This window comes from Chaetodon trifascialis, chromosome 10 (assembly GCF_039877785.1).
Source record: "Chaetodon trifascialis isolate fChaTrf1 chromosome 10, fChaTrf1.hap1, whole genome shotgun sequence".
NCBI lineage: Eukaryota > Metazoa > Chordata > Actinopteri > Chaetodontiformes > Chaetodontidae > Chaetodon > Chaetodon trifascialis.
The window spans coordinates 4,684,209-4,701,351 of record NC_092065.1 but is presented as its reverse complement, the minus strand read 5'-3'; the positions used below and the strand labels follow the sequence as shown (position 1 = coordinate 4,701,351).

The 17,143-nt window shown below is 41.8% G+C and overlaps 2 protein-coding genes across 3 annotated transcripts; both read left to right on the top strand.

The window, feature by feature from the left end:
• Positions 1-1,060: 1,060 nt before the first annotated feature.
• snx22 (sorting nexin 22) lies at positions 1,061-7,322 on the top strand. The gene is made up of 7 exons (XM_070972507.1): positions 1,061-1,272; positions 3,618-3,683; positions 4,489-4,593; positions 5,252-5,346; positions 5,786-5,818; positions 6,305-6,372; positions 6,503-7,322. Exons 1-7 carry the CDS (start codon positions 1,186-1,188, stop codon positions 6,619-6,621), a joined length of 573 nt encoding a protein of 190 aa, XP_070828608.1. The 5' UTR covers positions 1,061-1,185; the 3' UTR covers positions 6,622-7,322.
• A 2,260-nt stretch (positions 7,323-9,582) lies between these two features.
• On the top strand, positions 9,583-16,783 carry adpgk (ADP-dependent glucokinase). Of its 2 annotated transcripts, none has more exons than XM_070973135.1 (8): positions 9,583-9,789; positions 11,089-11,332; positions 12,351-12,576; positions 12,688-12,750; positions 13,170-13,290; positions 13,383-13,579; positions 13,770-13,868; positions 14,033-16,579. In XM_070973135.1, the coding sequence occupies exons 2-8, from the start codon at positions 11,106-11,108 to the stop codon at positions 14,591-14,593; spliced, it is 1,494 nt and encodes a 497-aa protein (XP_070829236.1). In that variant the 5' UTR covers positions 9,583-9,789; positions 11,089-11,105; the 3' UTR covers positions 14,594-16,579. The 2 variants fall into 2 exon arrangements, with proteins under 2 accessions (XP_070829236.1, XP_070829235.1); XM_070973134.1 differs by having other exon boundaries at positions 9,598-9,789; positions 14,030-16,783.
• Positions 16,784-17,143: the final 360 nt, after the last annotated feature.

Below are 17,143 nucleotides of genomic sequence, written 5' to 3'. Positions count from 1 at the left end.
GTTTCAGGCACAGTAGGAAGTGAACCTGGATTTGAAAGTGTGGCATTTTCTGACCACGGGCCTTGAGTTTACTCACCCTTTAACTGTCATTACATGACAACTGGCAAAAACTAGTAAGCAGACCTTTAGTTCAGCTTATTTTATCCATTTTTATTTCTTCTTTTCACCAGTTTACTCTCTTCATTATTCATTTCTGTGTCAGTAGATTGTGTTAGAAGAGGAATATTTAGGCCATTCAGGTGTGTGTCAGGTGAACTTGTATTTTATTAGCAGCTGGACGCAGTTTAGCACCTTAAGAACCTCATATTTTACACAGGAGTCGGTGGAGACCCAAACGGAGTAAAAAGGAGACCCTCCCCAGCTAAAAATACTCTACTTAAATTGTAGTTTTTGAAGAATCTAGTAGTGCACTTTGCTGTTTTTGGTGCCTTCACGTACACCCAAGTGCACTCAAATAATCCTTGAGTATACTTGAAGTGTAAATAGCTGCTAAATTGCCACAACATTTTACAAACTTAGTACAGTACAGTACACTTTCAGAGTACATTTTTTAAAAGTATATGGCAAACACTGAATTAAGTGCAAAGAGTGAAAGTGTATCTGTAATAACTTTCCTGTACTTATTATGTATAGAAATGTTTTGGATGTGTATTATGTTAGTAATACACTAAAGTGTAGTACTTTTTGACCTGGATCATGTTGAGAAGTTGGCTAACACAGAAAATAGAAAAGTTCAATCTAAATGAGTGAAATGTTATTGCTGTTTTAGGGACTGACGGACTCAGCATTTGTTCAAATCCTGCTTCTGGTCCTGAACATGAGTAAAGTTTAAAAACATTCTTACATGTGATTGCACATAGAGCTGTGAAGCTTCAGTGCACGTGCATGTGGACAGTCATGTCCGCCCCCTGACCGTCACAACCCCACGCAGCAAACTCCAGATGTTTCCAACAGCTGTGCGTTGTTGTGTTGTTGGGTAGACTAGAATGTCGGACTGCACCTTTAATGCGCCTCACTGCTGGGTTTGTCCAATTAGCATGGAGGTGGAGCACAGAGGGAAGCCAGCCGGAGACAGACAGCAGGCGGACGGACTCGGGTTTTATTAGTTCCTGGACGCGGAGAAAACCGAGAGGAGTTGGCTTTCAGTGTGGAACCAGCTGTTCAAAGCGAATCTCAGGCAGTTCGATGGTGTTGGAGGAGGATTTCCCCATGATTGAAGTGTCGATACCGTCGATGGAGAGGGAAGTGGATGAGTCTGGAAAGTCCAAAAAGGTGAGAACGTGTTACCAGTTTTCAGGTGAAATTCTTTTTTTTTTCTTTTTGTTTTTTACATGTGTCGGCACCGTGAGCACGATTTAACTTCTTATTCCTCCGTTATCAGTTTGTCTCTTTTATTACACCGCGTGTTTACAGCTTGGTAGTACAGGTGAGCAGCGGCGCCAGGTGAGCCAGGTAACCTGCAGGAAGAGTGAAAGTGATTTCACCCCAGGCTTTCTCCTGTTTCTGTCCAGAGCTGCAACAACATACTCAAAACCCTTAAAACTATCAATAAAGCAATGGACTCTGGCATTTGGTTATATCTGTGGCTAAAATAATGGAGGAAGAAATATTCAGATGATTTAAGAAGGAAAAACAGCAGCAATACTATATAAATACTCCATTATGAGTACAAATCCTGCATTCAGAATGGACTTAAAGGTGCAGAAGCATCGTACTTCACACATCATAAGAAAAGTATTCAGCAGAATGGATCCTGTCATTATTATATGACTGCGTCTTCATATTGATGCATTAACAGGAAAGCAAGACCTCAATCATTTTGTCTTTAAAATCTTAAAAAGTAATCAAGTATTTGAGAAGTGTAATATTTTCCTCTGAAACGTAATGGAGAACAAGTACTTCAAAAAAAATAATACTTTCTTCCACAGAAAAGTAATATACTTAATCTTAGATATGTTTGTTCTTGCATGACCTCAGTTCTTCTCACACACATCCAGGTGTGTGTTTGTCTTTTACCAAAGGAAAAGTAACAGTACAGCAGCTTATCAGTTACAAGTGAAAGTCCTGCATTCAAAGTCAAATAAAACTAAAAAAAACAAAAGTATTAGTAGCAAAATGTACTTAAAGAATCAGCAGTAAGAGTATTTGTTGCATCCCTGGCTGTTACCGTTACATATTATTGTATATTACATTCATGCTGCATGGGAATAAATCTGTAAAGTCTTAAATACCTGTATTTCAGTACACATTTTATTCAGGGAGACATGTCTGACAGGTTTTCTGTAGTTTGTGCTGTTGTTCCTTTTTCATACCTTGATTAGAGCAGAAAGCACTGATTAGTGACGCTGTACATGTCCCCCTCCCTCTGAATTCACACTCTGACACACAGTACCACCCGGTGGGAACCTCAGACATGGTTGTGTCCTGTGTACAGGCTGATTAAGGCGAGGAAAAGGGTAAAATGAACACATGTGGTGTCTCAGTTTGAAGCTTTGTGTATGTGACTTCACTGTCCTGCCCTTTTAAGCAGGAGACTGAAGTCACACTGCTCAGACACCCAGAGAGCACAGAGCAGTCATCTAGGTGTGAAGCTGCAATAAATTCTATTCACACATACATTTTAAAATGGACAATAGCCTGAGGAATGTGCTCCAGCTTACCGTCGATGTAGAGGACAGGCTGCTGACAGGCTGCCGTGTGCTGGACTGACCTCAGTCAGTTTGTTTGGTTATCATCTGAAACTCAGACCACAAGACGTTAGACTCCTGTTATCTTTTTTTTTAACATTATGATAGTGTTGTAGGGTGTAACTGTATGAGGAGGACATCCTGCAGCATTCAGTCTCTCCACACAAGCTGTTTTTTTTTTTTTTTTTTACATCTATTTGAAAGGGCAGCGTTAAATCTGATCTGATGTTCTCACCACTGTGTGACATTAATGCCGCAGTAATATAAATCCACAAACATCAGATACAATAATAAAACACTCACAGGGACAATTGGATCCTTTTCTGTTGATCCTTTAAATACATTTTGCTGAAAATACTTACATACTTTTACTTAAGAAAGATGTTGAATGCAGGACTTTCTTCAGTGCTTTTAGTTAAGTAAATGATTTGAATAGTTCCAGCAGGTTTTAGCTCAGTTAGCTGAAAATCCCCAACGTTGTAAAAGTGTATTAAAGTGGGATCTGTTTATGGCAACCACAGCAAAGCATCAGTGTTACCACTAGTATCTCTGTGACTCATTTTAAAATGAAATCAGACAGGATCATTTGAACCCGCAGACATGAGAAACTGTAGTTTCTCTATCTCTATGTGTTTTCAAGTTTCAGTGGTGAGGTGAGATTACAGGAACATAAATGCGACCGTGTCTTTCCTGTGTGTGTTACTGCTCATGTAGTCAGACACATTTCCTGAGAATGAAAGCTGAAGCTCTGTGACGCTTCTTGGTGGAGAAACGAGAACGTTGAGATTAAAATGACTCTCAGAATTATATAATATGTTTTTAAGAATCTCAAGACACACATCTGGACTTTAAACATCCAGCCTGACCAACATTCACTTAATGACAGACTGTGAGTTCATCCTCTGTGTGTCTCCTGTTTTCTGTTTGCAGCTTTTCAGAGTTGAAGTCTTGTTTAACGGGAGGAAGCATTTTGAATTCCAGACTCTCCACAGAAAAGTATGTACTCGGAACCTGTGCATATTGTGTGCAGCTCTGCATATTCTGCTGATAGATGAATATTTTCTTTTCAGCATAAAATAAGACGGTTTTACATCACAAGGAAGCTTCACTTTGATGGTCTGTTCAATACTTATGGATGGATGTTAGACGACATTGTCTGTTTCCTTCAGGTCCAAAAACAAGTTGCTTTCCTTCCTCATGAAATATTTGGTTCAAGGCTGAGCTTTATTGACATTATGCAATAGAGGGTGAAGTGCAGTCTTGGACTCTTCCCTGTTACACACAGAAAAGGGTATTAATGTATATTGAAATATTTTAAATTAGAACAGCATAAAACTGTGAGTTAGGCTAGTGGCACTGAAGGAAGAAATGAAAAAGGAAAACTAGACTCTGTTTACAGGGAAGATAAACAGTGAAGTAAATACAAGCATGTACACACACTGCACTCAAAGATATGTACAATATTTGCAGTATCTGTGTAAAATGTAAGCTATTGTACAAAAACTTAAGGTAACAGTGTGCAAGGAGCCTCTTTGCAAAATCAGATGTGTTGAATTGTGCTTTGTTTCTGTAAATGTCTGCTGCCTCACAGTCGTCATCGTCTTCTTCTTCTTCTTCTTCCTTCCTTTTATTGCTGCATTTCTTCATACATCACTGCCACCAACTTACAATTAGTGCAGTTATGTGAAACCAACAGCAAGATGTGAGTTCTCACATGTGCAAAGCAGATGGTCTAAAACATAGTGTGGCTGGTGGTCGAAAACTCTTTGATGGCTCATGTTGTGTGTTTTGACACTTGCAGCTCAGGAAGATCATCCAGACTCCAGATTTCCCGAGCAAAAGGAACCCCCATCTGAGGACCAAGCCTCTGGAGCAGAGGAGGCAGGAGCTGGAAGACTACGTCCAGGTAACACATCCAGGTGTTCACCCGCTGAGGTGGCAGCTCCTTCAGGCTCTCACAGCTAGGATTCAGCAGATGTCGTTTAACAGAAAGCATCCTTTCACTTTGTACAACACAGATCCTCCTGGAACCATTTTAGAGAGAGTGATCCTGTGTAGCTGACAGGGACTTTTGACCAAGTGAGGCGCAAAAAAAGCCTGCCTAGACCTGATCAGCACATGACTCATCAGAGCTCGTCAGCTTCATGTCAGGTGGCTGAACTCTAGTCAGAGGGCACAACAACCTGATCCTGACCGTGTAATGTGCATCAAAAGTGTACGTTTTAATTCATTCTATGAGTCACAAGGAAGTGAAACTGGTGTAATGTGTGATCCACGTTTAGTTTTTCTTAAAAGCTGCAGGAGATTTGAAAAACACGTCAAAGCAGCCGAGGCGTGATGCAGCTAAAAACATCTCTTTCTAAAACTCTGAGTGAAGGACGGGTCGGAATTTTGCAACAGCTGAACAAAGCTCAGATCAGAAGTAATTTGGAAAGCAGTATGAAGGTCAAACATCATCATCATCGTTATCATCAACAATATCAAAATCAAAGCGACCACTAAGTATTTTAATGAGCCACATGGTTTACACAGTTTTACAAGTTCAACTCTCCTCTGCTGTCCAGGAGATCATCTATCAAAATGAAGACGTGCCGCAGGTGCTGCTGGACTTCCTCCATCTCAAACACTTTCACACAGGGAACAAGATCAGCAGCATGGAGTAAGTCCTTCAGCCCGGACTCCTCTGACTGCACCCAGAGATGTCGGACATGTTGCTATACTTAGGTCCTCTATTTTTGGATTGGGGGCAATGCAGCAACATAATAAAACTTTGAACACATTTCTCACAGTGGTGTGGAGCAGCAGCACTGGCTCTAACCTGCAATACAGCTAATGATGAAAATGTACAGAGATGTGACGGATCAGCCCAGGCTGCTTGGTTTTTGTCTGCACTTTAACACTAAAACTAATAGCGTCCTGTCGTACGGTGGTGTGCTGTGTGTGGGCGAGTTGGATTGAAACTTCTAGAAAAGAAAGTGACTTCCTGTATCATAGAGTAGCCTTTCGTTTTTAGATTTGTAAACACACACTGTATATTAACCTTTATTTTGACAGTGCCCTTGCGGGAAATGTGTAATATTTATGTGCCCTAATTTCAGATCTCTTGATGAATTGGACAGTGAGGATTACAGGTAAGATCTTTATTTCACATGTGCAGTTCAGTGTATGTACTGTGAAATTACTCCTGACTGCCTGCACTTTCTTTTCTCTCTGCTGCAAGTTGTAGCGACTAGAGAGGTAAAGTTGACCAAATGAAACGCACCGTCACCTGGAATGAAATTAGATTTTTCTGGGTTTTAACATCACTGGAAACGTTAGGGATAACGTAAGAACACAACTCAACAAATTGTATATCATAGTAGCTCTACTTGTTTTCATCATTTGAAGGCAGAAATGTTCCATAGTAAACCTTTCGAGGCCGCCCCTCAGCTCAGGGTCCTGACTGACTGACGCCCCCCTAAAGGACGGGTTTGGATCTGTGTCAGCTCTCAGCCTCCTTATCATGTTTGTGACACATTCAAACTAAACTAACTGAACGATTCAGTGCACTACTGCAGTTATAATTCTGGGCTCATGGCATGAGACTAATCAGTCACATTTCACTTTTGTTTCCTCAGTTATCAGTTTCCACATCAGCGAGTGTTGGGTTTTTTTCAGGATCCTTATGTCTCTGACTGCAACACAGGTAGGAAAGAACTAACTGCTTCTGTTTTTGCTCATATCTGTCCTTGACAGCGTTTCGACGCTCAGAAACAGCTGCTGACTTTGGCATGGCAGCGTTGTTCACACAGTAAAGCCTGAGCTCTGTGTTGCAGACCTCCCAGATGTTGTTGTGGACGGAGTTCTTCAGGGTTTTTACCCCCGGGATGTCCGGGTCAGCTTCACCGCCGCCACTTTCACCGAGCCTGACCCTGCTACGTCTATAGAGGACTGAAATTATAGTTTGCAGATTTCGAAAATGCAGCAGTCAGATGGACCGTGACGGCAAGAGGGACACATGAAAGCGTGATGCAGAAGAAAAACAGCCTGAAGTGGGTCACTTGGAGGATGCTTTTGGTCAATATCAGCAGACCCAGTGGGATTTAAACCCGACACCCAGGCTTTGTTGTTCCCAGACTCCTCCTGTGGTGCTCAGCCTTATTACAGCCCTTTGAGGATCTCATATCGAGGCCAAACACTCGAAAGTCAACTTGAAACTTAGATGTGTTTGCAGAGCGGGTCACTCAGCATACATGTTAGCAGCTGTTGGTTTAAGTAGCGTACAAACAGTTTTAATGTGGATGTGTCTTTTATTCATTTTAGCCATACTGTAGATTAGTCTATTTTTAGAATAAAGAAGGCGTGTGGGAGTGTAGAAGATGACATGAAATCCAGGGAGATGGGCTTTAGTTTGTCAAAGATATTTCTGTCTACATTGTTGTGACAGTTGCTACACACTGGATGGAAGTGGGACAAAACAACACGGAAGTTACATTTTCTTACATACGTTAATAGGAATTCAGATGAGGTCAAACACGGTGCGAATGCTGTGGTGTGTGGAAGATGTTTAGTGTAAACAAACGTTTTTAAAGTTGACATGCATGTACTTTTGTATCATCCTGTTTGTATTGAAATTATAATAAAGAATCAAACATGAATCATCCTGTGAGAATTCTCTATTTAAAGCTGAGCTGTCCAGCAGGATGATCGACATTCTTCTCTTTGAGAGTAAAGGCCTGAGGCGTCTGGACACAGCGGTGTTCAGACAGCTTTGTCATGTGTTAAATAAACTACGCTAAAGCTGCTGACAAGCCAGTTTTAAATCTGGGCTTCAACAGTCAAAAACAGCTGATCCGCTTCATCAGGACTGCATAAGTGTGGGTTGATCAGATTTGATTGACAGTGACCAAACAACATCACCTGTTAGAAAGACATCATGTAAAATGATCAAAATTGTTCAAGCTTTGGCAGAAAACTGCATGTTCATGCATCATCCTGTTACTCATCGAAAGAAGCTGATTGAGAAAATAGTTTTTCAGTGCCTTTAAACTGAGAACACACACAGAGCGAGACACATTCAAACACGTCTTCTACTTAGAAAAAGGAGTCAATTCGGAGGTTTTATTCCCAAAACGTGTTGCTCTAATTGCTCAAAATGTACTGAAACATACTGAAAATCCTCCAGTGTGTAAATCTTGCAGATAATCATAATAAAGAGATTAAAAAAGCAGAAGAAGATCATTGCAATTTGTCAAAAAGAAAAGAAGTGAGTTTTATTCTGACCGTCTGAAAACACTGAACAGCATCAATTCAGTGACACAGAAAACGCTCTTGGCTTCCCTAGAAAAGTCTTTTTTCCCCCCATCATTTTGAATATTGAGCGATGTTTCAGTACGTGACGTTTCAGATTTATCTCTACATACAGTGTGCAGCTGTCGAAGGTGTCAGTTTTCTCTCCAGCCGCCACGCCTCACCTCGGCCTGCAGCCAAATAGTTTACAAGCAGCAACAAGCAGAACATTCATGCATATTTGCCTGAGGGACAAATAATGGCAGGAAGGCAGCAGATGAGTCTTTAACTTTGTGACCTGGTTATGGTTTATTGCTGATCTAAGTGGCTTCCTGTTAATTTCAAGACCTGGTTGGATGTGTTCACCCTGAGTAACAAAACAACATGAAACCTGAAAGGAACATTTTCTGGATGCTGTGTGAGGAAGCTGGAAGCAGCTGGAAGGCACTTATTTCAGAATTAAAGGTCAAACAGTTAAAATAAGCTATTAGTGATCAGAGCTGCAACGATTAAATGATTAGTCAATCAAAATAAAATGAATCCACAACTCTTTTGATAATCATCATTTTAGTCACTTGTCAAGCAAAAATGTCAAACTTTTGTTTCAGCTTTTTCAATGTCAGGATTTTCTTTGTCTTTTATGGCTGCAAAATAAGAGTCTTTGGATTGTTGGTTGGACAAAAGAAGCAAACTGAAGAGGTCACTTTGGGTTTGAGGAAATCACGATGACGTTTTTCACAATTCTTTGATATTTAATGGGCTGAAATAACCCCAAAATAATGCTGATGACACTTCTCAGACTTCAGAAAGATCCCTCCAGAGCTACAGATGAGATTATACAATAAACCCAAAATAAAACAGTTTTACCAGGATGAGAGGCACTCTGATTTGGTTGAAATCAGTGAGAGCCCCTTTAAGGAAGCAGTTCAACATTTTGGCAAATAATACCAATATCATGTTTTCTACATTCTACATTTCATACATTCCCACCATCTGAGGTTTGACTGGCACTCTCTTCTTCTGCAGTGGTATAATAATGAACTAACTCTTAATATTTTCTTTGCAGATTTTCTGGAAATTCTGTTCTGAATTTGTGTTAAATTTGGATGGAGACCTGGCTCAGGCTACATCCAAATATCTTTTGCTAAAAAAGTCTATAGGAGTCCAACATTTTACCCCAGGCTCCCCCAGACCCCCCCAGACTATGAATCCAGCTGTGTGTTGAGTAGTTTAGAAGTATACTATAACTATAAAAATAGCAATAAACTAAAATTACAAATTGCTTTGCCTGGTTAAACCAGGAAACACAGGATTGCAATTAAACAAATAAAACAATTAAAATGATACAGAATCAAAACAGAATAAAGCAGTAAACATTAAAAAAATGCATATTAAAAATAAAAGGGCATGCTATCATCAATAAAAAGCTTCTTTTGAGATATTTTTCCAGAAGTGACTGAAAAGATGCTGCTGATTCTGCAGCCTTCAAGTAACAGTCTCTAAAAATACACGCACGTTACGTTTTTTCTTGATTTCAGGACTTACTGCCATGTGTTGACCCTCTGCTGTGTTCCTCACAGTCTGTACCGTGAATGTTCCCTCAGGCTGCGCATGCGCAGATCGCTGTACGGAAGCCGTCGCTGCCGCTGTACGCTGGCGGTCTCTGGCTGCTGTCTCTCCCAGTCAATCCTCCCTCAGTGACTTGTACCGACTCTGACTTCCTCAGTCACTTCTTCCACCGGCAGTAATCGACAAGCTAAATGCTCTTTATGTGATTCACCAGGAAACAGGATCCTTCTTCCTGACTCTCAAACTTGAAGCCTTCACATTATCGGTACGTGCCGCTAACAACTGTGAAGATTTGGCTACTTCTGATTTAGCAAAAGCTACTAATTAGATGTATACAGAAAGTCTTTGGCTGCCAGACTCTCCTCTAAATTCCATTGCTTGCTAAGCCGAGGTAGAAGCTAGTTGCTAACTTGTTGTCAGATTAAGGTTAGCTTTGACAGACTAGCCAAACATACACCCCGTGTGCTGTTGCTAGCATGTTAGCTAACACATGATGTGCCTCCACGTTAGCAGTAACTTAACGCCTGTGTGCTGAACCATAAAGTGCACAGCATAGTTGCATCTTAAAGGGCAATGCCACTTCTTGTGGTTTTGCCAGCACTGCGAAGGAAATCTGTCATCCAGGTGTAAATGTCGAGCTCATCAAGCCTGGTGAAATATCTGCAAGGAGGCTTCATGTACAAGTATAGAGGACTTCAGTAGTCAGATATCACCAATGCATCCTCTCCACTTCATTCATTCATTCATTTGGGAGGATTATTTACACTATCAGATCACTTCACAGTGTGATATGTGCACATATCACATAGAGCTCTAACAGCTGTTATTAAGTGAAAGCATTAAGATGTATTATTCAGTAAGTTGTTTGAAGGAAAACATCCATTTCATTTAATAATTGATGGATCATTTAAGTCATTTTTCAAGCCAGGATGGCAAATATTTGATGGCTCCAGGTTCTCAAATGTAGGAGTTTGGGCTGATTTTCTTGCTCTGACATAGTAAATTCAATATTTTGGGGGACAAAAACATGTCTTCTGATGTCTCCCAAGGACACCGTGTTGGCAAATCAAGACAGTAAATGTCCTGTTTGCATCAGGATCTGGGCGGCTTAACACTTCTGATTCAAACTTAGGCTGCAACTAATCATTAGTTTCATGATCAATTAATCTGTCAACTGTGATATGAAGAGAAGAAAGTGGCACATTTTCACATGTGAGCACCTGGAACCATGAAATATTCATCATTTTGCTTAAAAGATACTTTGTCAAAATAGTTGCTGATTCATTTTCTTTCGATTGATTATCAGCTCATTGTGTTCAGCTCTAATACAGAAAATCAATTTTCAGCCAAATCATCTGATAATAAAGTGATCATGTTATTATTCTACACATTTCCATTGTCCAAGTTAATTATTCCAAGTGAGCTCTTATTAAAGACTCAACAGGAACATATGGTGACCACTGAACATCAGCATGCAGCTTTAATCATAAGTCAATCAGTCGATCACTTTCGGATGCCGATGGTCGACATGAGAGGCAGAACTGACTGATTTCCTTTGCTGCAGGAGTGTGTGGGAGCATCATGTGGAGGAAGGCTTCAGCAGCGGCCCTGCTGGCGTTAGCTGTTGGCTATTTCTACCATGGCAGCCCAGAGCTGCCAGAGCAGATCCTGCAGTATATCAGCTTGCCAAACTTTCAGTTGTCATCTCAGAGCGAGAACAGCCAGAACAGCCTGGAGCAGGTGATCGCCGCCGCCTGGGAGACGCTGATAACTCTGCCGAGCCGCCAGTGGGGCAAAGTGGCCGTCGGGTGAGTTGAACATCGATTCCTCACTGTGGCTGTGAGGAATCGATGCATGTCCTTCTGTCACCTGGAGTTGATATTTATCAGTGCGTCTGTGCTCCTGCAGTTGCTCCGCCGTCCACTGACTTGTCGAGAGGTTGTTCAGATCTGCTGCTGAGACGGAATGTGTCCGTCCCAGCTCAGATATCTGCATCCAAGATGGTCGTGTCACAGTGAATTAAGTTACCTTCTGTCCTAGCCTTTAGCCTTTAGGCTGCTTTAGAAAAACGACACACTGGATTAGTGTTTGTAAAGCACTTAGAAGTTTTACAAGGGTGGAAGGTGATGATTGGCTGAACCTGAAGGACGGCCTACCAGAGGGATGGACAGGTTGTTTCTACCAAGGCAAGAAGTTAAAGGGGAAAAACTAGTTTGGTTAATGGTTTATGCTCATTTTTAAAGTCACAGTGGAAAGGCTATTTGGACGTCTTTATTGTCCTTTGACTGTTCTCATGCCACAAGAACAGTTTGTCCTCGTCTGCAGCTGGCCTCATCAATAAGGCTGGGACCCCACCCAACCCTGTCCACGTCACATTAACATAAAGTCTGCACTCCTGAATCACTGTGTTACATTAACATGCAGCTTTTGGACTCTATCTCACACATTGCAAATGTTCTGTAAACTTAATTCTATGAACTTTTGCACCTTTCTGCACAACATTATACAGCTCCTCCATTTAAATAACAGTCACAGTGAACATATTGTTTTTATAAAATATTGGCATATTTATTTATTTAACTTGCAAAACTTGCTTTATTGATATGCACCAGTGTACTGAGGCAAATCCCTTGTACGTGAAAACCTACTGTATACGCTGATTATGGATAAGTATTTAAAAAAACTGATATATACTGACACCAGATAAGCTCAAGGCATTTAACTGCTGCTGATATCTCCAATAAGAAGTTAACACATCCTCAGGATTAATTGTAATTAAAGTCTGAATTAGTCTCCATCACTGTCTTGATCTGCTCTCTGGTTCAGGGTGAACGCCTGCGTCGACGTGGTCGTCTCAGGAGTGGGGCTGCTGCAGGCGCTGGCTGTGGATCCTGGCGCCGGCCTGAATCACGAAGTGCTGCACTCCAAAGAGGACTTGAAGGAAGCCTTCATCCATTACATGGAGCGCGGAGCAGCCGCCGAGCGCTTCTTCAGCGACAAGGAGGCCTTTCACAGGATTGCTCGTGCAGCAGCGGAGTACCCCGGTGCGAAGGCAAGGCCGCCTTCCTCCCCAAACTCTCTCTGAGGACGCCTGCTTCTTGTCGTATTTAGTCACGTCCTAAATGATCTTCCTTCTGGTAAACTTGATTTCGTCTTCTTCCAGCTTTACGTGGGAGGGAATGCTGCCCTCATTGGCCAGAAACTCGCCACATACCCTGATCTGATGGTACGGGCGCGTGTTAATATTTCTGTTTAAAACTCCTTACTTACCCTACATGAATGACATGGATCATTTAAATAAACATTAAAGTTTTAAGCTGGTCACTCAAACTTATTCAACACTTAAAGTTAATGCATAGAAATCTATAGAAAACGGGAGTAAAGAAATAATAATCATGAGAAACATATTCTTGACGTTTCAGTGCATTTTTTATGATGTGTTTTTTCAGCCCTCTAAACACAGTATTGTCGTGTAATTGAAAATCTCTGGCTCTCAGTTATAACTCTGTCATTTATTGTCATAAATCCAGTGATATACAGTAAAGAAAAATGCAATTATTCTACCACTCCACAGCCTGTTTTTGAAGAGAATTATTCAGGATGAGGCGCTCGTGTTTGACTGTTAATACATTTTTTATCCTGCAGGTCTTGTTATGTGGGCCAGTTGGTCCTAAACTTCACGAGATGCTGGACGAGCAGATAGTCGTCCCCCCTGAGTCTCTGCAGCAGATGGACGAATTCCACCTCATCCTGGAGTATAAAGCAGGTGAAGAGAAGAAGAAGCCACAGCTCACAGTGCCACACGATCCCTTCAGTGTGTAACACGACCGTTTGTGTTTGGGCTCCTCCTGCCTCCAGGTGAACAGTGGGGTTCCACCCAGGCGCCTCAAGCCAACCGCTTCATCTTCTCTCACGATGTGTCGAACGGGGAGATGAGCTCGCTGGAGACGTTCGTGGCGAGTCTGGATGAATTTCAGCCTGACCTGGTCGTCCTGTCGGGGCTCCACATGATGGAGGGTCAGGGCAGGGAGCTGTGGGAGGAGCGCCTGAAAGAGGTCACCTGTTTGCTTTAATCGACAAGTACTTTATAACAGCTGATTCTTCAGTTAAAAAACGGCTGTTCTTCATCATAAACATGTTTTATCATTATTTGCAGTATGTATGCATGATCACGTGGCAGTGCCTCAAACTATGTACATTTTGGGGTCGTATATCTAATATCTTATACGTTCTTTCTTGCTGCAGGCTGTGTCTGCCATATCCGACATTCCTAAAGACATTCCCATCCACCTGGAGCTGGCAAGCATGACCGACAAAGACTACATGAACAGCATCATGCACGAGGTACATGCTGAGAGCAGATTGTGTCTAAGAGAGTGTTTAATGTAGTGAACTTCACAAAGTCTTTTACAGTGAAAAGATGAGTGTGCTCAAAACCCACAAATCCCTGAAGAGTTCTGTGTATTTAATTACATTTTTTTTTTCCTGTCTTTCTTTCCTGTTAGCAGGTTATGCCCATTGTCAGCTCCATCGGGCTGAACGAGCAGGAGCTGCTCTTCCTCTCTCAGGCTGGCGATGGGCCTCATGCAGACTTGGCCTCATGGAAAGGCATCCCAGACACGGGCCGGGTCAGCGACATCCTCCTGTGGATCCTGGAGCAGCATGGCCGCAGCGACCCCTCATCAGAAGCGGACCTGACTCGCATTCACTTCCACACACTGGCCTACCACATACTGGTCACGGTGGATGGGTACTGGGGGAACCAGGCGGCAGCTGTGATGGCTGGAGCGCGAGTGGCCAGCAGTCAGTCGTGTGGCCTCCAGACTGTTGACGTCAGCAAAGTGGAGCTCAAAGCTCCACTAGAGTTCCACAGCTCACACTCTGAGCCCCGAGAGAAGCTGTCCCTGAACCCAGCACAGCCTGTTACAGTGTGGCGCAGAGGAAACGTCACCTTCCACCTGACACCGGTGCTGGTCTGCAAACAGCCGCTTCGGACAGTCGGGCTCGGGGATGCCATCTCAGCAGAGGGACTAGTTTACTCTGAGTTAAAGACCCAGCAGCCTTTCTAAAGGTTTGTTTGAATCTGACACTCGCTGGAAACCGTTGATGGGAAGGTGAAGTTTCACCCGCAGCTGTTGTTTGGTTGGAGTCCTGTTTCTAAACTTGTCCAGACCTCCACGTCCTGAACCAGCTTCTGTGTCTTCCTTCCCGAAGCTCCTTTGAGTTTAAGAATGTGATCGAAGGCGATAGTTTTAAATCCTGCCTGACGACTCCTCCAGCCTGCTCTGGGCTCCTCTGTTCTCCCTCCTCTAACCCTGCAGCAGACACAGAAACTGAGGCAGAGCTTCACAGTGTGGATCTGACCGGGCTGTGCCGTGGCCTGAATCTATGCACTGGGCGCAGCTCAAAGCCATCGTCACAAACTCCAAAGAGTTTAGTCGGCTCACCTAATTTCCTTTGACCCGCATACCTTCAGTATGCCGTGCCTTGAGAGAATAAGAATTATCGTTAAATATTTCATTCACATTCAGAGCCAAACAAACTAAACGTTAAGCAGCACATCAGTTACCTTTCCGACACACACACACACACACACACACACACACACACACACACACACACACACACACACACACACACACAAACACCTGTGTTTGGAAACTGATGAGCGTCTTACTACATTGTAGAATTGAACTGCTATTCTTGCTGTTCTTTGTTTCCTCAACCGCATTCATGTCAAATAGTCACTAGATCACTTGAAAGCTCATTCAGACGCCCACGTGTGTCTGACGTCTTTATGTGTAATAACTGTTACCTAGATATACTTGACATATTTGTTATTCGTCCTGTGAGGATAAAAACTTTAGACTTGACAAAACTTTTGTTTTGTCAGTTTTTGGCCTGAACACTCGAGAAAGATGAAACGCTGCAGAGTGCAAACAGTAATTAGTATCGAGTTCTTATAATCTCTGTTGCTTGCACTGCGTTGTAAATTCCTGATGCAGCATGAAATGTTACTTAGAGATGCAAAGTCAAACATGGTTGTGAAGGGGATCCTTCGTCATGCAGTGAGGCTCAGTTTACAGTCAGATTTCAGCGAGTTAACCTGAAGGTTGTGTTGGACATTAAAGGAAAATAGAATAAAAATGAGCTGTAGGTCATATGTTATCAGGGTTACTGTACTTGTTTGTTCACTGTTTTGTTTGTGCCACTTTTCAGTTATTGCTTTCCCTCACTTATAAAATGTGATTATGTAACACGATTGGCTGGAAAACCTTACTACCTGACCAGCGTAACAACCTGAGAGAAATTTCTAGGGTATAGATTTATTATGCTTGTTCATGGGTTGTCTGTTTTCTGCTTACATGGGAACGCCTGCATCATGTTAGATGTACAGTATGTAACTGTCAGAACAGTGTATTTGTATACCTCACATGGCCACTGAAGGCATGCAATAATGGAGTCTTAATGCAAACATACAGCAGAAAGGTGTATGGCATTTTGTTTAGCAGAATTAATTCTTTGCACTAGTAGGAAGCGGCAGGTGTGCCTGCAAAGGTGAATGTAACCATAACTCCAAACCCCACCCCCTTTATTTTTAGCAAGTACAATCTATTCAACTTTGCTCCTTTCATAGTTTGTGTCTCATGTTTTTATCATTTGTAACTGTCAACAAGGTCCATTTACATGTAGTCTGTCATTAAAATATGAATGGAGAGTAGTGCTTGGCTTGCGTGTGGTGATGGAGATTATTGTGAGTGCTGAAAGAATTTCAAATTATTGTTGAGAAATGTACCTTCAGCTGCAATTTAAGAATCGTCTGTACTGAAAAAAATGGCGTCTATTCTCTGGTCCCAGTGTCTTCAATACAAGTATCTGCTGATTTTCAGTTTTATATCGTCATCAAGTTACTGTTTTAGACATTTTAAGATTTCATCTTGTGCTCTGAATAATACTAATGGGTACTTTTTTTTTATTATTTTCTGGCATTATGTTGAATGAAATGATAGTAAAAATAATCACCAGTTAAACTGAATTAAATGGTTCTTGGATAGAAACTCTTCTGAACATCTTCTTTGATGCTGAATAGATGTAAAACATGTTCAAAGTAAAAGCAGCTAAGTGGATCAAAATTAGAGTATATGATCAAATATACAGAACATATTTGTGCTGTAAAATAGTTGGCTCCCAATGTTTACTGGGTTATTAAAGGTTTATTAATATTATTGAAGCTAAAGATGATAAAAAATAGGCGTGTTTCTCTGCTCTCTGCTTCAGTGATTTCTTGGGCAAAAGGCAGGATTGCTAACTTTGCAAAGCAGACAGCTGCTCCAGTGCACCAGACCCTCAGCATCCACCAAACAACCAGGTTCAGTGTGTGTTCTGTAGTAATTTGACTTATTGAAATTTTGTTTGTGCATCAATAAATGCATAAATACATTATAGATTTCAGCTGAAATTGAAATGATAAGGTCCTTTCACTGATCCTTGCATCAACCATGAGGCACTGGGGATGGATTCACAAAAGCAGCTTGTGAGCACTGCGTTCACACAGATCACAAATGACCATCAGGGCTGCCACATGCTCAGCCATGGCTGCATATAGTGTTGATATAAGA

What these genes read in the sequence shown, in the direction of transcription:
- snx22 (XM_070972507.1), top strand. Translation starts at nt 1,186, where the DNA reads ATGGTGTTGGAGGAGGATTTCCCCATGATTGAAGTGTCGATACCGTCG. An exon ending in AGCTGGAAGACTACGTCCAG is followed by an intron (nt 4,594 to 5,251) that starts GTAACACATCCA and finishes TCTGCTGTCCAG; the next exon opens with GAGATCATCTATCAAAATGA. An exon ending in TTGGACAGTGAGGATTACAG is followed by an intron (nt 5,819 to 6,304) that starts GTAAGATCTTTA and finishes TTGTTTCCTCAG; the next exon opens with TTATCAGTTTCCACATCAGC.
- adpgk (XM_070973134.1), top strand. Translation starts at nt 11,106, where the DNA reads ATGTGGAGGAAGGCTTCAGCAGCGGCCCTGCTGGCGTTAGCTGTTGGC. An exon ending in CCACATACCCTGATCTGATG is followed by an intron (nt 12,751 to 13,169) that starts GTACGGGCGCGT and finishes TTTATCCTGCAG; the next exon opens with GTCTTGTTATGTGGGCCAGT. An exon ending in GGGAGGAGCGCCTGAAAGAG is followed by an intron (nt 13,580 to 13,769) that starts GTCACCTGTTTG and finishes TTCTTGCTGCAG; the next exon opens with GCTGTGTCTGCCATATCCGA.